The sequence below is a fragment of the Calidris pugnax genome, unplaced genomic scaffold (genome assembly GCF_001431845.1).
Source record: "Calidris pugnax isolate Ruff unplaced genomic scaffold, ASM143184v1 scaffold188, whole genome shotgun sequence".
NCBI lineage: Eukaryota > Metazoa > Chordata > Aves > Charadriiformes > Scolopacidae > Calidris > Calidris pugnax.
Genome location: NW_015091257.1, coordinates 321,912 through 346,133, shown reverse-complemented (window position 1 = coordinate 346,133; position 24,222 = coordinate 321,912). Strand labels below are relative to the sequence as shown.

Below are 24,222 nucleotides of genomic sequence, written 5' to 3'. Positions count from 1 at the left end.
CCACTTCTGCTAGATAAAAAAAAATCAAAATAATTTTAAAAGGAGGGCTGTTGCTTTTTCTAATCTTTCCATAATGCCTCAAGATGATGGTTATGAAGTTATCCACCTGCTGTGGTCTTTAGGAAATATATGCAAGTTGGGAATAATATTGGTCTTTCTACCAATCTAACCTTTCCCATTCAGCTTTTTGCCCGCCTCTCATTGTTTATGTAGTATATATATAGTCTTATGTGTTACAGGTAATAATGAAAACCCTAAAATCCTATCTGTTTGACAAGTCTTCTGTTACTATATCTAATCTTCCCCTCTCTCTATTCCACTGTCTCCCAGGATCAGAGCTGGAAATGTGCTTTCTGACTCCTTTCTACTCAGCATCAATCACAGGAGGCTGCTGTGGGTGCTGCAGGGCTCCTTAGGCTAGCATGCTTGCTGAAGAGTGGTATCAACCAACCACCCCTAACAGCAATGAAACCTATGGGAAACGCTCAGGGAGGGGGTTTCTTTCTCTGGGAGACAAAGCCTGACAAGATAAAGCTCTTCAGAGGAGAAAAGGACACCTTTCCCAAGTCTGTCTCCTGGCCTCAGTGCTGCACCCCTTGGTCACTGGAGCTGCCTGGGATGACCGTGCTGTGAGACGGGATGATCAGCGTGCTAGTGGCAGCTGTAAGGGATGGAGAGAAGAAGCAAACCTCCGCCCTGACAAACACAAGTTCCTCTTTTTTTTCCCCCTGGTCTTTCCACGTGCAGTCACTCTGTGGCAGACTACTTCTTTGACACATATAAGCCATCCTGCTTTACCGAGACTGCTCACAGTAGAACACCGGGAAATGTTTTTTAACTGAACTGGAGATGGGCAGCATAGCATAAACATGAGACTAGGTACCCACAGGAACTCTGGGTCTTTCAAACAATAATGCCGAAAGAAGTCCTGCTGGAAAGCATCGTGCCTGTCTAGAATTATTTCCGAGATCAAAACCTTACTCTGTGGCAGAGGAAGAGCCCAGGGTTTTTTTTTAACAGTTTGCAGCAAAAGGCTTCACCCTTTCTTCCACAGAAGTCTACAGAAACGGCTGTTGCTTACAGTGATTGCAAGTATTAAAGTTTGTGTCTCATATTACATTTATTGTATAAATTATGGGTGGATTTTACATGAGCAGCCACACGAATTTTTTCTTAAGTCCAACAGCTAAAACCAGTGCAGACCAGAGTGATGACAAATTACTTTTGAGCTTACATTCTGTGATGTTTTGGGGTTCCCAACTAGACCTCTTCCCCGCTCTTTGTTGTACTGACCCTCCACCTGAACTACATCAAGGCAGGTCGCATGTTTAGTTTGCCTCCCCATCCCCCTAGGGGACTTCAGGACAGAAGGCCCTCTCCCCCCTCAGAAACGGCACTAAAATCTGTCATCAAACAAGGTATAAAAGGGAGATTTGCTCATCCTTTGACTGTATCATGCTATTAAATACTTTAAAGATATTATTCGTGCTGATTTGTCTGCTTTGCTTTAATAGTTGGAAAGCTGATTGTGAATGTATAGGATTTTCACTCATAATTGCACTAAATTCTAATACAATTAAATACATGGTAAGTCCACGTACTTATCAGGTAACAGATCCGTTCTATTTTAATTTAGTACACCTGATCTATCTATTGCATCTCCTGGAGTGTGTCTCTGAAGAAATGTCAAGAGATTCCCTCTCTCTACCTACAATTGCTTACAGTTTATGCCGTGAAAGAGGGAATCAGCACAAATGAATCCTGAGAAAATATCTTACAAAACTAATATATATCTGCATGCAGAAATTCCAGCTACAATTGCATTATTTTGCCATAAAAAGTCTGTGGGCCAAGTGAAAGAGGGAATCAGCACAAATGAATCCTGAGAAAATATCTTACAAAACTAATATATATCTGCATGCAGAAATTCCAGCTACAATTGCATTATTTTGCCATAAAAAGTCTGTGGGCCAATCAAACCATTTTTTTTTTTTTTTTTTTTTTCTTGGAAAAACTTAGCTTTTATCTTCATAACTCAGTGTTAAAGTTGCCTTGATTTTGGAATGATCTGTAAGTATAACCCTTTGAATTTCAGGAACAATATACCTCATCCAAACCTTTGTTCTGATTCATCTCCAGCTTTGATAGCTTCAGCGTGTCACCCTGCTCGCTTGTCAAATCTATCATCAATTCTAAATTGCCAATAAATATATTCCACATCTCTTTTGGGAGGTGAAGCTTGTCTGCATGCTAAACAAAGGACAGAATGCACAAAGCCTAGATACACACTGAGATATAATATTCTCTCTCTTAAAATACCGCAGGTGAAATGATAATGTGGAAATATTCTTACCCTGAGGAAGGCAGACTCCAGTTGTAGCTTAGCAAATCAAAGACCAGAAAACTTGCTTGCAATAACATCCTAACAAAGCCAAAGATTTTTTCCCCTCAGTTAAAAAAATATCCACACTCTGACATTCAATCCAAATCCAGAGATTAAGGCAGAAGAACTTCAATAATTTGTTTAGTTAGGTATGAAAAGTAATTTGTCATGAAACTGTCAGCTTGCTACTATAAAAATTTTAAAAAATCACAACTATTCACAGCTGAACAGTAGGACTTTTCCACACAAGAAAATTAATCATCATTTCAGGTTTCAGTATCTTTTTGTATTTTGCATGGCAAATAAAAAGTTGTCCACCAAGCTTGAAAAGTCTCTTTTTTTTTGAGTTGGTCACTCTGTGGGAGAAATAGGCATTTCCTTAAATTCCCTTAATTTGGTCTTCATAGTTGTAAAATAAGTTAAAAGCAAAATGAGGGAGCTTCTCATTCAAAACCTCACTTTCTTGTAATTAAAAAAAATATATTTGCCTACCAACAAAGTAGAAAGCTAAGGCACTTCAAATTCTAAAATCTTTCCATTCCTGGACGAGCCTTAGTGTTCAAATGTTAATAGGATGCCTGCATTTAAAAAAAAATAATAAAAAAAAAATCCCATCATAAAAAAACTTGGCCTGTATTCAGGCTCAAGAGTCTGTGAAACAGACTTTTTCCATACTATGACCTCAGTCTTAGGATTTCTCTTTTGCAAAATGTTAGTTATTTTTCTTGGCAGGTGGCCAGAACCCTGTATCTCTCTTTCTCCCCCTCTCGCCCTCCTCCTCTCCCCACTCTCCAGGCATGTACACACACACACACACACACCTCTCATCTTTTCCATCACCCAGCGATTCAGCCCTGGGACGAGGTAACTCCCCCCCTGCCCTTTGGCTGACGGGACATGGTGATGGTATGGGGGAAAAAAAAAAAAATCAGGTTATGAGAGTCTGGAAGTACCGAACGCTCCCGATCGCCTTTCTCATCTTTTGGACCCATTTTATTCTGCTTCCCTACCTAAAACCCCTTGGCAAAGTCAGCAGTGGTGGTGCCCCCCACCGAGCATCAGCCCCGGAGGGTTTCAAGTTGCAGCGTTTTTTGCCCAGGGCAGAGGACTTCCAAAACGTGTTACCCCGGCAACCAGGAATTTTAGCCCAGCAAAAACACCACCGCGCACATCGCGACTCCGACGTGCGAGACGCCGAGCTCCCATTTATCATTTTCTTCAGAGAAAAAAAAATAGGGAGCGGGGTCGATGGTGCCTGCCTTCCTAGTGGCATTTCCGACGAAAGAGACTTCTTCCCAGGTATTCTCATCTCCTGATTTTCCTGGCAACCCCTGTTTAACCACCGTATTCAGAGCTAATATATAATACGTTCAAAATTCCCAATTAGTCCCTTACAAATGGCAAAGTCCAAGGAAAACAGTGCCTAAGAGAAAAATAATACTCTTTTGGTGCAATAGAGAAAAACATTTCCTCAGGCATGACAATATTTTAGCCAGTTAAATTGGTCAGTTTTATTCTAAGTGACGTTAAATGTTACAGGAACATTTTTTTACTTGGTATAAAATGAGAAATAACGCCCAGCACACACTACAGTAAGTTTTCCAACGGGACAAAAGCTGCTGTTTCAAAGTGAGGGTATCTGTTGCATGAAATGACTTTCCCCTTCAGCTTTGAGCCAAGGGTGGCATCAAAATGAGGGCAGCTTCCCGTGGCTAATTATTTTTCTCTCCGGCATCCAGAGTACAGGTAGGTAATAAAGGTGAAGGTGCTAAACAAGAGGGTCTGGATCAAGCAGGCTTTATAAACAAAACTCTGCACTGAGCCTCGCAGCGATAAGGGTGGTTATCTCGAGCTGTTGGCTATATCTGGTAAGAGAGGGCCAGCATTTAAAAATAGGACAGCAAAGGCCCTATCTCACCCCATGTAAGTCAGTCACAGAACCTGCCCAGGCCTCAGTGGTGCTTTTATTTAGCATTCATCTCTCCCTGTTCCTGTTGACATCTCAGATAAAGCTTCTTTTTGTCTGACCCAAACCCAACAGTAGCTAAATTTTGAACCAGGAAAACCACAGCTGCAATTAAGGTCAGATTGGGCTTCCAGGTGTTTTCTCTCTCAACTAAACAAATAAGACCCATATCATCTGCTTTCATGGTTTTAAGATCTTTTTATATGCCATAAAAGATTTTTTAAAAGATTTTTTTATAATCTTTGACAGCTACACATCTGTAATTTTTAAATGGAAAAAAAATAAATCACCGATAATACAATACATTCTTCCTCCTTAACTTTGCTAAACCTCAAAGACAGCTTCAGTCAAGACCTGTGTGAGCAAGTATCTTCCAAGAAAATGTCTTTATAGCATTTGAAGAAAAGAGATTTGTTGGTATCAACTTACAATAGTTTTTTTTGTGAACTATCAGCAGCATTGTACACCACAAATCCAAAAAATCTGCGCTCAGAAAAGGTTAGGAATTGGCAGGCAAGGTTCACATCAGCTTTGTGACAATACTGCAGCAGCTCTGATGCATCCCACAGGTGAAATCACTTTGTTTCTTGGAGCGGGAAGTTGTGGTGGAATTGTATTTTTTAACGGTCTATATATTTAATACACAGAGAAACGCTCTGGCCTGAGGATAATTCTTCAGGGAAAAGGGCAGAAAAAAGAACTTTTTCATGGGAATTTGAGAGCTGAGGATTGTGTTTTAAAATTTTAGCCGTTCTTGTTGGACTGGCTGAGCAGAGTAACAGTCTGGCAGTGTTAGGGGTTAGCTCTGCGAGCTGAGGCTCGAGTAAACAGGTGGAATGGTGCAATGAAGCCAGCCTTCTTCTTTTGCCAGCGACTTGGTTCATGGATAAACACCAGACTTTCACTTCTACAGTTTTCAAGACCTCCATCGCTCTGAAAAACACTGCCTTCATTCATCATAGTAAGGGGGTTTTTCTTTTTTTTTTTTTTAGCATGGACTGCAAGGCTTCTCTCAGAAACATCAGACATACATTACAAGCCATTGATGCACTGGTGTTTTCAGAAAGACCTTTTTTAACTTAAAGGATGTCATTTCATATTGTCTACCATCCCTTGGAAGTTGTGTTTCTGGGCAGAGGAGGGTCATATGCAGGCTCTGGGCAGAGGAGGGTCATATGCAGGGTCACAAGCAGGCTGATATGCTCATGATGGCCCTCAACAGAGTCCATGAAGTTACTAAAAGAGGTGTCACCAAATCATTGGCCAGTGGGTCTGCTGCAGATGTCCTTGACCTCTACAATGCCCACAGCTTGCGCTGTGGAACACTGTTTGGGAAGTTGCCCTGGTACCTTAATCTGAAAGCTAAAAGTGGATTATACCCCATAAAAGTTGGTCAGTCCTTTTCTTGGAACTGACTTCCACAGCTGCCTGGATTTTCACCCTTTCTATTTCCTCCAGACCCATCTGTTAGCTATTTTCTGGTTCAATTGACTTGACCCATCATGGTCCTTTTGGCAAACAAACAGGAGGATATCGAAGATGTATCGCTGGAGGGGTTTCTACCTCTGCAGCTTGCATGCTTTGCCCCTTCCCTGTTTGCTATCCCTCCCTCCGGTTCAGCCAGACAAAAGCTAAATCCTGATTTAAATTGGGTGACCCCTGTCCCAAGATTGAAAGTCTTGGGGGAGCATGGGGGTGTGGTGATGGGGCAGGGATTGCCTGTGCTTACCAAGTCTGTGGGCGGCTGGGAGAGGCAGCATCTCCCACTCTCCCCTTCTCCCTACCCTGGCACTCCTCAGGACTTTTACCGCTTATGACCCAAGTCTGTCTTTAAAAACTTAAACTACCGCTCATTTCCTTTACTGTTCTGGGTGAGTAATCCTTAGCCATTTTTACAGAACATTACATTTTTCAACACTTTGTACAAATATTAATGAGATAGTCTTCATGGCAGTCTAATTATTATTTTAGATGGGGGAAAGCCAAGGCTAACTTTAAATAACTTGCACCGGTGAAGTGAGGTGCAAGTGAGGTGGGATTAAGGCTCCTCTTCCAGCTCCACTGCTCAACCAGGTTGCAGCTGATGCCTGAGAAACTTAAGGTCAAGACCACACGTCATCCAGATGTGAGAGGCCAAGCTCCCTGGGAGCTAAGAGCAGGACGGTGCGTTGGCAGCGCTCGCTCAAGCTGATCTCCTGTATTTGAGGATGGTTCTCTCTGTTCTCTGGAGGCACCTTGTAACCCCTCTGCCTCAGTCTTCCCATCTGTGGAAGTGGAAACCAGCAGGAGTTTTTGGCTCTTGAATAACTATCTGTGAGTCACTCTGAAGATGCAAGGGGCAAGACAGAAGAGAGAAAGAAAAGGCAAGAAACCAACAGGTGAAGCTCACGCCAATATAGATGTAGGTCACATCAAGCAAGAACAACAGTGAGATTGCACCGAGTACCCGTTTCCTATTTCCTTCCTCAAGGAGAATCAGGGTGATGGGAACAATGAGCAGCTGCTGGATGGGCAAGAGACTGTAGCACTAATCTCTGCAAACCAGCAGCTTGGAAGCTGCTGAATTTAGTCCTGTTAATGAAGATCCCCCTGAGCAAACTATTCTCCAAGTGATGCTGGGGACCAGTGCAGGGAAGGAACAGAGCCAGCATCTATTCCTGCCTGGCAAAAGCAAACGAGTGAAGGCACACACACACACCGAGATCACTGTGATTCTCAGAGAGCATTAGCAAAGGACAAAACTTGTATAACTGCCATAAATTATAAAAGCCTCCCTCAATCTTGGTTAATTCTCTTGTAAAAAGGGAGGGAAAAATCTGGAGCAGCTCAGCATGAAAACAATTGTGGGAGGGATAATAAAGAGACAGCACCGAGGTATCTAGTTGCTAGCTCTGATATCATTAAGTAAGTGCACTAGAAATGTCGAGGTAAATGCATAGCAGTGAATCACAGTCAGGCATGATTAACCTTGGGTAGTCTGAACTGGAAATCATTTACAAACACAAAGGTACTGAAGAACATCACAACAGACAGTACATCGAAAGTCATCCCAAGAGCAGGAGTCTTGCCGAGTGCTTTGTGTGTTTGTGCCATTTTTGAATTATTGTCATGTTTTGCACGCAGAAGGATGGAAGACCTCAGAACCCCAGATCAGGGAGGAGTTTCCTGGCACCACAAGGTCCTCTGAAACACATGCACTGGTTGGAATAACTTTTCCTTGCACAAAAGTTTTATAAAATTGAAAGTTTTAAGTGCAACACTCCAGGGTTTATGGAAAGGATCCAGTATCTACCAAAGAAAGACTAAAATCCTGTATCTGAAAATGTGAAAGGCTAAAAGAGCACTCTTTCTCCATTCCTCCCTCACTCCTTAACACAGTCCTTGAAACTATAATTGGTAAAACTGGAAGAAGAAGGGATTTTAATAAAAATTAGGTGTTTTTAACAAAATCTGTGAAAGTTTTCTGACCATTGAAAATTGAACCTTCCACCAGGAATCCAAAAGATGAAAACATTGATGGATATTTCTGAACAGTCCTAAAAGTTTACAAGTGCACAGTGAAGCCGTAATCAGATGACCCAAAGAGAGCTATATATATTAAGAGTACAACAACAAAAACCCCCTTCAAATCCAGAATTCTCATGGCTTTAAAAGCATTCAATTACAAGGAACATGAAGACTCAAGACAGCTTAACACCTTTGTATTGTTTGCACCTTTTCTTGCAATTCTTCAGTGCCAGCTCAGGTGATTATTGTGCATGCCAAGGCAGTGAAGGCCAATAGGAATATCATGCAAAGGGATACAGCTCTGCTCAGACCTCCTCCCTGCTTTCCCATCATTCTCATTCTCCTACATCCATCTCAGTTATCTCTAGCATTGCAATAACTGCCCTTATTTATCTGCCTCATTAGGATGTTGCACTAATTAATGTATGTCATCTAATGCATACCAGTTTCTTCATGTTTAATATTATTATCAGTGGAGAGCTGTGTCATACCGAGTCTATCGAGGGAGTTAATGCATACAGGAAAAAAACCCCTATGTGTAATGCTATTCAGAATGATGCACTTACTGTACCTAAATCCCTCCAAACAGACCACCACATGTCCTGCTCTTTAGATATCTGTACTTTTGGAGGTTATGGGTAGGACCTTTGGCCCCAGGGCTCCAGATCACAACACAATACCTGTTTTTGAGGCTCTGGAGCCCAGCGGACAAAGCAGGAGGAATGTCTTGAGGGGAGACTTCATGTAAATGTTCAGTTCACGAGCGCTTCAGTGCCTGATTCAGGAGGGTAATCAACCTGTCCTTTGAAGCTGCATAAATAATGTTTGGATGGAGGTACTAAATCTGCACCAAGGATGAATTAACTGCCATTGAATCATATAAGCTTGGCTCGCGTGTGTGGCTTGTAACATGCCTGAGGAAAATAAAAAAGACATTTGCAAGAAAGAAACATTAATTTGCTCCTCCCCATCTTTTCTGTTATTTTTATCTAGGCCAACATGACTTGCTTTGTGGGATTTTTTGTTGCTGTTTGTTCCATTTTCACACGGAAACACTGATTTACAGTGAAGCAAATCCATAATTTCACCTGGTCAGGCCTGAATGTGCCACCTCTCCTACATCAGTGTCACTCCTTTTTAGCACCCCTGCTAGGAGATGCCAACTGGACTCCTTCAAAACTCTCAGAGGAGGGATACCTAGCAAGAGGGTGCAGGTTTTTTTTCCACAGGGATCACCAGCAGTGTTCGTGCCCCCTCGCACACCTCTCACCATGGGCACTGCCAGGACCGGCTGTGCAATGGCATGGTCTTCTCCATGTACGCAGGGGAAGAGCATATCCACTACTGCAGACAGACCCAGGCACATGTGCTCACCCATCCATACGTAGGCATGCCCTGCAGGTCCTTCTGGTTGTGCACCTCGTGCACAGGTGTGAGCTGCTACGTCCCCAAATGAACACAGAAAGTCTGTATTCACGACTGCCTGAGAACCAGGGATAAAAGTTTGTCCTAGTCTGTATTCACGACTGCCTGAGAACCAGGGGTAAAAGTTTGTCCTAGGGGAAGGTGAAAAAGAGAAGACACCCGGGGAAGGCCAACAGAAAGTAGCAGAAACAGAACTGGGATATCTGTATGCACCTACACATCAACATGAGTTAATTTATTTCACTGTAACACTCAGGTATTCAGGCTCCTATTCATGAACACATACATTCTAGTCTACTAATAGCTTTTGCTCATATCACTCTCTCTTCTTTCTCGTTTCCAGTGTTTGACCTCTGGCTTTCTCTTCCACTACTCTCAGTTTTGTATCTCTTACTGAAAATTTGGTGTTTGCAGTTCCTTTTCCTCCTTCTTAGCTGTATCCCTCTCATTTTCTTCCTGCTATTTTGGCGCAGCACTTCCCAGTTCCCTTTTTTCCATGTCCTCCTTTCTCTTCTGCCTCCTTTTTCACACAAACAATTTTTCTAACTAGAAGGGGATCTGCTTCTTGAACGCAGTCATTTATCAGTGGTAACCAGTCATTTCTACTTCTAAAAATTGCTCTTGGAACCAATATCTGCTGTGGGGTAGCCTTAGCATATAGTAGCAATTTAAAGATAAGCATTATAAATATACTATATCTAGTAGACAGCACAGTTTCAGAAGATTGTGTGAAGATCTGTTATTAGGCAAGGAAGTTTTCAAACCTAACCAGATTCTGAAGTCTGCTGTATCTAATACAGCATACCATATGACACAGTATGTAGTCTCAAATCAAAGCTGTAAACACATTGGGGTGTGCCTCAATAGATACCCCTATTGCAGGTTCAGAGATCTTATGGGACTGTAATCTGATAAAGGAGAAGAAAGTAAAGAGCATTCCTCAGGAATGAAGTACCATCAAACCAGAAAAAACACTTTGGACGATGGCTTATGTTTTACATATTGCTAAATATCAGCAAAAATAAATGTGTTCATTTCTCCAAAATACCTCCAGATGGCATTAAAACCCTTCTTCTTTTGGTCTTTATTGCAATATTATTTTAAAAAATGATAATTATTGGAATCATTCTATTAACCATTCCCAGCAATCATCATACTATCAGAAGGCATAAGGCTGCTAATGCTTAATTCATTTAATAAGTTGGGCTAAATATGCTCACATACTGTAATTACATTCCACAATACAATCTGTAGGACAAGTAATTTCTTACACCATGTCAAATCTTTTTCTAGATTCATTTCCAGAAGATTTTTAATGTGTATTTGGAGCAGAAATCAAAACACCCCATAATAAATCACTGTTATTGTACCTCCTTCTGTGACTACCTTTGGTCATGTAACAAATGGTGACACCTTGCAAGATTTACATGATATAATGCCCTGAATTTAAATAACAGGAATCAGAAAACATAAATTATGGGCAAGATGCACTCTAAAATCCACATGACTGACTGTTACAAGAACTTCCCTCTCTCAAATGGGATTAAAAAGGTGAATCGTTTTGCAGAAATTCATAATGCTCCTGCCTGGTAGTTATTAAAGGAATTCACTTATCTAGCTCAGTTTGGGAGACTGATGTTATTTTTTAATTTTTTTTTTTTAAACTTGCAGCCCATCTGTTTCATAGACTGGTTTATGTTGGCAAAACAATTCAGTCCTTTGTATACTAGAGTTAAAAATGGTAAAAGCTTCTATTGTTGCACTAGAGTGAAGGTGAACACTGATATATTACAAGTGCCTGTTCCTATCTATTTCTCGACTTCTTTTGTTAATTCAAAAACATCAACAAAATCGTGAGAGACCAGAGATAGCTGTAATTGGATTTCAAGTAATTCAGAGGTGAAGCTGCAGACTGCAGTCTTTTAAAATTACATCAGTACATCAAAGGCATATGTGACATGATGTTTTTTAGCAAGTGTGACAAACTCCGGCAGCGTTAAGGTAATGTTGAAGTCAGGTTGTAAAGGCCAGCTTCACACACCCACAAAAATCATCTCATATCTATTCAGCGTGATACGGAGCCATTTCACTTGCAAAGATCTCTGAGTTAGTAGCATGCAGAAGTTCCAGGAATAATTAATGTTTAGTCATTATCTAAAAAGCAGTTTTAAGAAAAGAATCAGTGAAAGAGCTTTATCTTAATGAAAACAAACAAGTTCTATTTTGCCCAACAAATCTGATAAAAACACAGCTGCCTTCTGCAATCTTAAATGCAAAAGTGACTTACGATGTATGGGTTGCGCTTTTCTCTGGACTCTTTGGCTCTACATCACTTTTCCCTTTAAAAGAGAAGAAGAAAATGACATCAGAAACGGGCTGAAATGGAAACTGCTCAGGTGTGATACACCAACCCTTTATTCATTGCTAACACACTGATGACTCTCACCACATGTGCAGATCATTGCTGAGGCAATCACAGGGCACAGCTTTTGCATGTGGGGAGTCAACCCTGATTTGACTTTTCTTGTCACTGCCACATGTACTCTGGAAACGTCAGGCAAGAAGACTCCACAAGAGAAGCTGCTTGAAGGACACAAGCTTTACCAAGGATAGCAGACCTTGAAGCAATGGAAAGGATTTCTCTAGGACCCTATAGCTCTGCTATTGAGAGTGTTCCCCATCCAACATGCACGTGCTCCAAAACCCTGCTCCAGGAACAGTAGCTATTTCATACAAAGTGAAACAGCACCAGCAGGAGCTAGTAAGGTGGTGATTAGGACACAATTATGCCAATAGATGTTTTGGTTCACTTTCATTTTGAAAGATTAAGGCTCCTGTAAGTGAGGGCTGGGCAAGACCTCTTCGCTGTGGTGTATGCTTTGGCTTAGGCACTCAACCCCAGGAGAACTCAGCTATCCAAATGCTTGAGAAGTATCAGAGGCCCAAGGAATGCCTCTTCATACTTCCTTATGACTCACATGGGTCCTGGCATAGCATGTTGGCTTATGGTGATCCCCTTCTTGGGTCCAAAATCACATATCTGTCCAACACAACTTAGTTACATAGCAGACATCGGGGAAGCAGACTACTAGCTGATGGGGCGGTACTGCTGCTTTTAAGTCAGGGCAAGTCCTTCTCCTTCCTTTCTCCCACCCCAAATAGTAAGGCTGATGTTGTTTGCTGTAATTATTGCTCTCTGAGTAACTTGAGAGAGCTGCGCTTCAGTGTAAGATTTTTGCTTAGCTCTACCATGGATGTACAGGGTATGGCACTCAACTTCTATCACCTTGAATTCTGGACCTAGCAACTGTGCAGCTGCTGCTCCTCTTGTGTGTTGCTGGATGCTAAGAGCTGTCTACATGTTGCTTAGCAGACAAGGAGGCACAGAGGTTGAGTGTGACTGGTTTACTGATGGATGTGTTTTTCTCCATTAACTTTTAATGAGCTTTGTTAAACCAAAATCCACCTGTGCCTTCTGAAAAAACATGTGAGAAGTGTTCATTTTGGTCAGACTGTTTCGGTGTTGTCTGATTTTCTGCTCATTGACTTGAGTTGAGTGGGTTTTGGATCAGCCCCCAACCTATTCCATGCACACGAGCATTACATATCGTCCATTTGCTGCTGACGAAGTCCTCACCCTCAGTTTTACAGCATTAGGATGCCAGCAATGGCTGTAAGGGGCACCTCTGGAAAACTTGCTATTGCTTTCAGAAGAAGCAGGGTTTTGCTACCAAGGTCCTTCCACTGCTGTACAGAAGAAGCTGAAGGACTTACTCTAGACAGTGACCTTCTGGAAGGGGGTGTCTTTCTGGGCATTGCAAACATCTTGCCATGGTGCTTTTAGATCTTGTCCTGTGCTCTGGAAGGGTTTGTGTTCTACCCAGCTCAGGTGGCTAAACTTTAGTGAACAGAATGGGGAAGCTCTGGATGACTTCAAAAACATTGCTGCCCCTCTGTGGACCTCCAGGGAACCTAAGCACTTACTGTAGGAGGACAGGTAAAGGCAACTTAAATTTAAGCACGAGTGTGGCATCCACACAGGATGGAATACACCAACCCCATAATCTCTAGATCACTTTTCACTTTTAGCAGAGACCTCACAAAGTATATCCAGATGATGAACTTGCTGGCTAGAAAGCTGTTGCTACAGTATACGTTTGTCAGCCTTAGGGTGCCTGGAGTCTTGGAGCTCATCTGCATTATGATAATTTGGAACAAGAAACCAACAGTAACAGTTGGCATATATTCAAAGACTTTCTATTTGTAACTCAGGCTTTTTATAAGTGATGAATTATTACCATGAACACTGGTTTGTTTGAGTGTGAGAGAGAATATGGATTCCTGAGTGCTTTGCCAGCAGAGTTCACATCAGTTCTACTGTCAGCAATGTATGTTAATGCAGCAACAAGGGAAACAGCATAAGTATTGTGAGGAGAGAGAAAAGGGGAATCTCTGTGATTTAGCCAAACTGGATATTAATGAATTACCCTACAGTAAGCATTTGCAGCTGCTTTTATGCTAATCGTCGCTTAACATACTTCTGTGTAGAGGGGGAGGATGAAGCCTGTACAGATGGTAGAAACACATCAGTCCAGCCTATCAGAGTAGAAAATCTGGCCATTAATGCTTTATCAGTCTTTACCAACTTTGTTCTCACTTGACTGAATCACAGAAATTTTAAAAATGTGTATAGACTAAGCATAGTTGAATGTCACAGATATAGTACAGATAAGATTGTTGGATAAGCATATGTAAAAGGGAATTACCTGTCAGAACAACTTGGGTTTTTTCACACTCATTCTTGGCCAGACTAAGATTTGTTTTCCATTTTCCATGTAACCTGCCAAATGCATGCAGGTACCATTGTGGGAGGCTGGCATTTGCCAAATTGCTAAATCCTCTCTTGCTGTGGCTTCTTCTTATAGGCAACTTTGTGTCATCCTTTGTTTTTCTTAGGCTTTTTGGAAATGACAAAGGATATGTTAGCCACTTTGCTATGGGACTGCTGTTAGCACACTTTATTTCAGGTGCTAAGCACTGTGTATGTCTCCTGAAATGGGTGTGGACATGTGTGTCTGTGTGTTGCTGTGTGTATCCATACACATGCCTCCAAAGACACACGGTGGGAACCACCAGTCCTCAGATCCTTAGCCACAGAGCTGGGAGTTCTTTGCTAGCTTCTACCTCACCTCACACAACTCCCTTCCTAATCTTTTTAGATACAATCAGAGAAGACATGTCCAGATTTCTCCCATTTCAAAAAAAATTTCAAATGAACTTTTGTAGGATTTCCCCATTGAATAGTAGGTGCCAGAGAAGGAGTTCTCTCCTCTGAGCTGGAATTTGGGTGAAGCATTCAATCTAACCAGGCCAAGTTTCTCTTTTTGGGTAACAGGCATAAATAAATAATATTTATTGTGACAGAGCAGTATAACTTCAGCCATGATGGGTTTTTCACAGAATCATAGAATGGTTTAGGTTGGAAGGGATCTTAAAGATCATCTAGTTCCAACCCCCAAGCACCTACCACTAGACCAGGTTGCTCAAAGCCCCATCCAGCCTGGTCTTGAATACTTGCTTTGATTTTCTTGTTCGGGAAGGATGAGAGAAACGCAAGAGTTATCCATGAGAAAGACAATGTTTGCAGCTGGAGTAAAACCATTACAAGTGACAGGCTCGGAAGCCACTCCAAAAAGACATGGTGGAATGGGAAATAACAGTTAATTGGGACTCTGAAAATGTGCATTTGGATAACACAAAGAGTTATTTGTAGCATTTCCTCACATCCAAATAATTTTTTTCATTAATTTCCTTTAAGTCTGACATAGAAGATTCCTAAGGTCTATGTCTCATTCTGTGCCTTCTTCAATGTCTTATTCCAGCACCTTGACAGGAAACTTCACAGATAGTCAAATTCCCTGTGCAATGTTAGGAAAAGTTTCTGGGTGTCTGACGGAGACCCTAACTTTGGCCACTAATGAAGACTATGTTTCTGTATGGGTTCAGCTGTTCTTTGGTTTGACTGCCAGGTACTGCAGTACCACGTGCAGGTCCAGCCCAGCTGCAAATATATTTTGATTTTGCTCAACAGGATGAATGAGGAGATAAGAAGAAGCTGGAGGTGCTGTGGTATGGGAGGGCAGATGGGGGAACTGGAAGTAAAGTGAGGTTGGAGACCACTGGAGTAAGGAGCAAAGTTGTGAGGAGGTAGGACTTATTTCCTAATCCACAGGAAAGCAGGTTTCATTAGATCTTCAGAGCAACCTACTTTATTCAAGTGTTTGAAAGAAGGAAATACTGAGAATGAAACTATGACCAAAGCTGGCCAAACGCCGTGGCCTCTGATGTCATCACGAAACCCTGAGCTCAGCTGGTGTGTTTGTCAAGCTCCTGACTCTGCGTGTGTTTGCATAGCCCTCTCTATTATGGCCCTTTTGTGCTTCCTTCCCTCATTACTGTATTCATTATTTTCTGACAGAACCTCATCCCCTTTGCCTTTTATTATTTCCTTAGTGCTGGGACTCGCAGCAATATCAAGCCGATGCCAGCAATTAAGTGACACCACCGCATGTTTCTTCACAACGTTGTCTTCCGCGCGCCGACCTTTCCCCAGCACAGAGCCGCGCTGTTTTAATAGCCTACATCTCTCAGCCTTGTCTCTCTGGACGTCTCCTCCCCGACGCGGTGGGTGACCAGCCACTGTCAAAGCCCTACCTATACTAGCTCAGGGCATTTTTCATCTTCAGTCACAGCCTTGTAATTTGCAAATAGGGCTCAGTGCCGTCTGACATGTCAGGAAGCTAGCAAAATAGTTCTTTTGGCTGGGAAGATTTTATGTCGAGAGCAGGATAGGATCATGCATTTTTAATATGTAAGACAACACTAACAACAGTCAGAGGTGTCGGGGGAGAGGATTAATATTTTGTTTCGCAGAACAATTCAATCTTTCCTTTCAATACAGCTGCTAAGTTTTTTACTGTAACCAAATGTAATTAAAGTGCTGCTGATCTGCACCATGATTTGTAAATTGGAGTCCACTGAAAAGCCCCAACCAGGAACCACACAAGCACATATCACTCCCCTGCCCATGCTGCTAGCCAAAAAGACCCACGGCCATATGGTCTTTGAGACATTATCTGGTGTTAGTTTGGCAGGAGTCATGGAGCTTATTACCACGCAATAGCCACAAAATATACCATTGCCTATGAAAGATAAATTATAACAAGTCTTCCTGCGGAAATTTCTGGCAGTCTGGATCTGGACGTGCAACTAGGTCAGCTCTTTTCTGGCTTCCTTTTTTTGCCCTTTCATTCTTTCTCATCTACATAATGAAATGGCCATAATGAAATGAATCCCTTTTGTTCTTCCCAGTCCACCAAAATGTAGCTGACATTTTGATGGTCACTCTTCAATCCAGTTCTCCACGTTTGGCCTCAGCTGAGTACTGCTTGCTGAGGCATTGCTCTGCCCCAGTCTGCTACTGGTTCCTTACTCTATCAGTCACTTGTTTTTCATAGTCATTGTCATCTCCTCCACCCAATGCAGCCAGAAAATGAGTTGGTACTTACTTGTATTGCTGTGTCCTGTAGATCCCTGTTGTGACTCCTACAGTAATAATAGAAAAAAAGCAGTGTGTTATTTTTACAGCAATTTCTAGCTGCAGTACTTGCTTGAACATTACCTTAACAATACAAACAGCAGAGTTAATTGTTCATTCAGTTTCCAAGTAATTTTCAATTACAAGAATAAATCCAATATTTCTTTGAAAATCCATTAATTCTAAGGCTTGTAAACTTATTTCACAACAACCCTTTAATGGTGCAATTCCTTGTATAGCGGTTATGACTCTCCTGCTCACGAGTCATTTATTGATCAGCCAAAACTCATCTATTATCTTCTACAAGTTTAGATGAGAAGACAGAGGGAAGACCAATATTGTTTCATGGACCATTGGATTCCTGAGGTAGTAGCACAGCTAGTCTTTCCTTTTCATGTGTTCATATTGACAGCACCAGAGAATGGAAACACAGACTTGTTCTGGTTCTGGGTCCCCGAGATGACAAGGTCAACCTTGTATCACAACTGCAATATCTGTGAATACCGTGCAATAAATCAGACCATTCTTTCCTCACATGCAAATGTTCACGTATTTTACTCAAAGAACTTATTTGCATTTATAAAAATATGAAAGAAGCCCATAAATAAAAGGGAAATACAAATATAAAGAAAAAAAAATGTTAATTAAGGAAAAAAGAACACTTTTCTACAAATGACAGCAGGGAAGGTAACCTGCATGTAACTCTGCTTCTGAATAACCCAGACATGCACAGGAATACCACCCCATATACATGCTGCAGTTATAACTGCAGTAAAGACTACCTGGAGAGGCACAACACACGCGGTCATTTTTGGTGAAGTATTGGGCGCTGGACCAGATTCCTGGTCTACAGAGGCTGAGTGATGAGCCAAGTGCACAGCTCATCCAGCAAGGAACTGCAGGTCCCCAGAGAGCTCAAGGATGCTCTGACTCGGCTGACCTGGTTTTGCTGCTGAGTCACTCAGAAGCATGCCCCAGGGGCTCAGTGCCCCAAGAGTTTCTTGGTATCGCTAAATGGAGGTTGGCTGGACCACAGGGACTGCGGTCTCAATGGCTTGGCTTGTCAAGGCTCTCCAGACTGATGGCTCCCATCTGTAATTCTTATGCTAAAACACGCCTGCAATTCACTGCCACCCCACACACCTGAAATGTGACAGATCAAATTTTTGGGCATGCCCTAAGATCTGTACTGTGTTTCAAACGACGACAATAATTTCTCAGTAATTTCAAATTGTCTACTTTTGACAAATTGCCTCAGCTTTTTGCTTCTGATGAAGGGATATTAAAGCCTGTTTTTTTTCTTTTCTGGTGACTGGATATAATTTTAAGTCAGGATTAGCTTGCAGCAGTAATGTAGTGACATGTACACTTGAATTTAAATGCTATTCTAGAAGCCAACTAGGCTGCCAAAAAAAGTAGGCTATTAGAACATGTTCAGTTTCCAGAATAGTGAATTTATGTACCTAGAGAAGTTTTGGGGAATACAATCCCCTTGATGGAAATAACCTTGTGTTTTTAAAAGTGTTTGAAACTACTAAACAAGGATCTCGCTCACTCTTTTGCATTTTCATTAACTTCAGGAAGAAGGCACCCTCCCCTTTAACAGCCCAGCACGGTATCTTACCTCTGCCATTGGCACTGCATATCACAAATTTGACATTAGGAAAACATATGAGCTATAACATTTTCACTTTTCCTCTTAACTGATTCTTTAAAATAAGTGTCTTGATTCTCAACTAATTATTCTTAATAATAAAGGCTAATAAAAAAATTTAATAGTGAAATAGAGAATGCTCCCACTCAGGTAGGAAAAAGTATGACTTTATGTAACTTAAACACTAAAGGTGAAGTCTTCACTTCCAGAGATTATTTCCCAGTGCATTTGTTAAAATCAACAAGAAAGGAAAGAGTAGATGAATTGAGCACTTAAAGACTAACACCACTATGATAACTTAGCTGAGAATAATCACCCAATAGCTTTCTGACAAGACACCAGTTCTCCTGGAGTGGATAAATTAATTCTCAAATAAGAAAATGATGGCTGATCCCATAGTATCACATACACATAACTAGAAATCAAACACCTGATCAAACTTTCAAGACATGAAATCACAGTAAAAATGAAGAGAGAGAGCAAAGCAGGCAGCTGAATTAACAGCATTTTTTTCCTGCACAGGAGTAGAGAATTAATGCCTGAACATGAAAGCTCATTTGCACAAGCATCAAGTGAGCTCTTATTTACCAAATTTAATTATTCATTTAAAGTTTATTTATTAAGATGTTTTTAATGAAATTACAATCAAATAATGCCTGATCATTTGTACGTAACAAAGTGTGACAAAGATAGGAGAAAGGAACGCACACACAGCCTGTCACATCACACGCCGATTCAATTATCCTTAAGCTTTGAAAAACAAGAAATAAAGAGACTGTTGTTGCCCCTTCCTAGTAAATTCAAGAGTACAAATTAATTCCACAGAGAAAGAAAATTCAAAGTTAAGGATGAAATGTAACTTTATGCCCTCTATTACATAAAGGATAGTTCCCTAAATGTGTTCTCCCAGCAGCGCTGTGCTGGGAAACCTACTGGGCAGCGCCGCACATCGCAAACCTGACCCAGACTTTCTTCCAATCTTGTGCATCAACGCAGATTTCCCATGTTAATGAGTTCTGATTTCATATACAGCTACAGAATGTGCACATAAATCCACCAAGCACATAGTTATAGAGATGGACACATCCGTATGCACAGTTTCAAATATGCAATTCTGTTATATTGGTGATATGTAAACCTCAGCTATTTAGCTTTTATGACTAGACTGATTCCAAAACAAGTCTAGCTATAGTTGCTGTGGCCTTTGCAACTTTAATAGCCTAATTAATAAATTTCAAGTTTCAAGCTGTCAGATCACTAATTACTTGAGTTGCAGGTTAAAAGCAGTATGGGAACTAATGGTATGTATGGGAACTAATGATGCTGACACTCTAGTTTTTATAGACAGAAAAGTAAGCATGATTTGCATCCTGGCAGCAGGGCAGGAGTCCTGCAAGCTTCTCTTTTTCTCATTCCCAAAATGATGAGTATCTTTACACTTGGGAACTGTCTTCTGTTAAAAAGGATTGCAGCCCACTTGCTTCTCTGGCTGGAAGAGTCATTGCAAATGAACTGAACTGATATCTCAACACTGCCATAAAGACTGAAAATGAATTCATCGTACCATGCATCGCTTGGAACTAAGAGATGAAGCTGATGCCCTGAATTTAGTTTTCTAGTCGCTTTGCTGGCCTTGGTCACTAGTTAACTGACAGGCCCATTTATCTGAATAATGTGTGGTCCACAACAGTTTGGTGTAGTCCTTAGGTTTTAACAAGTTGGGACAGTTACATAGCTTACCTCTATGAAAGCTTCCTAAGAGTTATGGAGACATCCTCTACATGATCCAACAAAGATTTTACACCACGCTTTGTGAAAACCAATAGTTAGCTTATGACTGTATCAAAAATATGTTTGAAAAATTAGGAAAGAAACCATTCTTTGCGTTTTGGGGCTTGTAAAGCAGAAGCCTTCTAAAGTTTGTGACTGTACAGATTCAGACTAAGCCACAGAAGTAGCTTTTAATTATTTTAAAATATTCTAAAAGAAAGGCGGTATCTAAAATTAATATGATCTATAGCCAGTAATTCAGGATTTTTCCAGGAGTCTGGTGAGTTTTGTTAGGTACTTCTTCCCCTTCTCACAGAAAGCATTTGAATTTCTGGTCATGCAGACCACCCAGGCCACAATATGATTGTGATGTTATTACATGTACAGAAGTATGCTCATATGTTATTAGATGAAATCTTGTCCACCTCAAGCTTAAATAAAATGGAAATTCTGCTTTGGTAAGGGAAAAGGAAACCACCCAGAAAAGGCTCTTTAAAAATGAATGGTAGGTCTCTGAAACAGCTCTGAAGTTCCAACTATTAGAATATTTCCCAGAGAGATGGATGAACAGGCAGAGAGAAGATGAGAAAGTCAATATCAACCATTATTCACATATCTTTGTCCTATGGTCTGTGGTTCTCCTATTCCTATATTTATCACAATACATTTAGTGCTGAGGAAATGCATCCGTGATGGCCACACAGATACGCTGATTGGTGCAACCTTACCCATGCACATCTGCCAACATGTCACACAAACACATCGTGTGGTGATAATTATGGCAGAAACCACAGAGCTGCAAGCACCGCTTATTTATTTTCATCCATATCTGGGCGTTTCACCTGCCTGTAAGCTGCTGATCCATCTATCTCCTACTGGACTTGAACGTAGCAAGCGCCTAGCCCGCCTACCATCTTCAATCAGCTGTCTGCCTTCAACCAGCAAATAGAGAGTGAGTAATTTCCTTCTTTTTCTTTCATAACATGCCAGAGACGTTTTGGTTTACACCCCTAGTACTTCAAAATCATGACACTCATCCACGGAAAAGCTGTTTTACTGTAGGCAAATCTTGAAGGTTTCTTGGCTTTGTGGTTATAATTATTCCCTGCACTAAATTTTGCACAATGGACCTAAAAGTTACCGAAGGTGTTTGCTTTAACCGGAGAGAAGCTACAAACAGCATCAATACCATCTTTCAAGCTTGAACGCTTCATGAAATATGCTTGTGGCATATAATCAGTTTATGGTGGTGCAATGTGAAATTTTTATTGGCTTTTGCATGGGATAGCTGATTTCATTCCCTCCTGACTTACCAAGTATAAATAATGTGGTTTCCCCAAGCTCATGCTGATGAGGTGTACCATGCCGCACCGCATCCTCCCTGGGATACACATAGAGCAGTGGAGCTGGTTTCAAGGGACCATCAGCAGGATCAGTGGCCTTTGTCCCTTCAGGGACCAAATACTTCCCTAGAAAATACTCCTGCAGCCCCTCAGAGCATCACAGCTGCCTGCATCTCTAGCAAATCTGCCCCTGAAGCCAGGTTAGTGGCAGGGGATGTACACCCCCTCCACGGACTCCAACTGCAGAAGCCAGTTATTAGGAAAGCCCATCTCAGACCTGACTGGTTTCAACAAAAATCTTGGCTAGTGAAGCCAAATGAAGCAGGAATAATGGATGCGAGTGGGAGCTTCTTGACTTGCAGCAGCTGTACATGCCCTGAAGTATCAGTCAGGAGCCTCAGCAGGTGCCTGCAGAAGGCACCACATCTGGACACCCCACCACTGACACCTGTGGTTCTGCCCTCTGGTGAGGAACCTGTGACCTCCACACTAGCATCAGTGCTGCTGGCAGGAGATACACAAACAAGACCATGTAGCCCCATAGAGTCTGTAAGCAGGGAAAAGGCAGGGGGGTACTGGCACACACATGAAGAAGGTCACCAGCACAGCATTAGCTTCAGCCCAGAGACCTCACACTCTGTCAGGGCTCATGCAGGACATATTTTGAGGTGCAGGAGGCATGATGTTGCGTGTCTTACCTTGTTTGGGAAGGGAAACTTGCTTTGTTCTGCCTTTCCTGGTGTGTGAATAGCTGACAGTGGCGGAGGCCATGAATGGGTCATCTCCTGGAAAACAATATTGTACAGCAAACTGTATTTAGAAAGTCAATGGAATTGGAGACAATGATAATATATCAGTAGCAAGAGTGCCTGGGTAGTGGAATATTTAAGTTACTGCAGCTTCTAGGAAATGCCCAGTTTACATATAATCTAGACAATACATGAGCTACATTGATTTTTATCACAGACTCCTGAGAGCAGTTCTTAAGCACCGTTTCATTTTCCTGAATAGTTAATGCATTTTAAGTGCAAGAAATTTGATTTCTCTGACAACCTGCAACCACATTTTAATCATGCAATGTATGCTGGCTGGTGAGACTAACAGATGAACTTTTTTTACAAAAACCCCCAGAAATTTCAGCTCATGATCAAGTAAAGGGGCTCACACTATGGACTGATCACAACATAGATTTCATAGTCAAGGTCAGAATGATAAATGCTTAACGCTTGCTCAATGGTTAATTCCTCAAATTGCATTTATCATTGTAAAGGAGTTGAATAAGTTCCTAACTGGGATGTGTTTGTGCCTTGCAGGACACAGACGTGTGGCAAGCCCTAAACAAGATGTTCCATAGTCCACCTTGGGATCCTCCCTGTGTTGTTTTGAAGGACTTTTTTTAATAGCTAAGAGACATACATAGCATGACCTGACTTGTATGCAGTCATCCTTGACACAGCTTCAGGGAGCAGGTAAACACACCTTCAATACTATTATTCAAGCCCAAATGAGTTGGTCTCCAAAGCAAGGCTGCTTTTGAGGTGTAAATTTAACACTTGAGTCAAGAAGTTTTTTAAGAGAGAGGCTTTATATTCCTCTCTAGTGCAGGCTGTTAAAGGATGGACATGTTTTTTGACATGTTCAACACCAACAGCCATAGTATTTGGTACACAGTAACTTAACAGAACTAATATGAGAAGTAACGCGGAGCGTGACAACCCTGAAGAGTCGGTCCGTAATTTTCTAGAGCTAAGAAACAAATAACATCCTCCCTAAGCAGGGGGCTCGCTGACACTACTAAGAGTTTGCCTGGCAGATGCTTTGCCGAGTTTTGATACCACTAGCTGACTGTGGCATTGTTTCTCAGTGATATTCCAAGGAGTCGTGCTGAGATCCACGATCAGTCCCAAAATAATACTGGAGTTGTATTTCCATGACTCATTCCTTTTTAAAGAGAAAAGAAAATGTTCTTTTCTGAAAAAAGGTGCAGGTGAATCTCTTGTCCATCCTTCGTTACTGCTGATGGAAGTGCTTCTTGACCCAGCACGGACAGAGCTGGGGCATTTTTTCCACAGAGGAAAGTCTCCGACTGTTCTGCCAGTGAAAGGATCAGACCTTTCAACATAGTTTATTACTAATAAATGCCACCTTTAAAGCATTCTTGATAAACAGTTTATTTCCTAATAAAACGTACATTCTTCTATTTCATTTGAGGCTAAAAAGTTACATGATTTATTAGACTTCTGTAATGTATGTGCGTGCCTCTAATCAGAGCATCATCTGGTTTGCAGTTTCAGGATCAGAATTGCTTTGCTTTTCAGTTCTTTGAGGCAGATTGTTCATCTTATGACTTCCTTATCTGATAAGTGCCAGCAATTGCAGTATGTAGGAATTTTTAATATACAGTAAGTTCTTTAAACTCGGGCAACAAAAAACACAGGCAACCAGATCGCTGTTTGCTACAAGTACCTGGGACACATGCTATTGTTTTCAAAAGATTAAGGAATTACACGTTGAGAAATATTCCAACAGTAAAGGTTTATGACAATAAACTGACAAAAAGGAGATTTGCAATGCAGA

At 41.4% G+C, this 24,222-nt stretch overlaps 1 protein-coding gene across 1 annotated transcript in view; it reads right to left on the bottom strand.

Moving 5' to 3' along the window:
* AFF3 (AF4/FMR2 family member 3) overlaps positions 1 to 24,222 on the bottom strand; it is a 296,657-nt gene that overhangs the window by 119,478 nt on the left and 152,957 nt on the right. The window contains exons 6-8 of the mRNA XM_014960165.1: positions 22,344 to 22,430; positions 16,850 to 16,886; positions 11,569 to 11,620 (exon numbers count right to left, since the gene is read on the bottom strand). Coding sequence (XP_014815651.1) covers positions 11,569 to 11,620; positions 16,850 to 16,886; positions 22,344 to 22,430 — 176 coding nt within the window. The remainder of the gene's footprint in view (positions 1 to 11,568; positions 11,621 to 16,849; positions 16,887 to 22,343; positions 22,431 to 24,222) is intronic.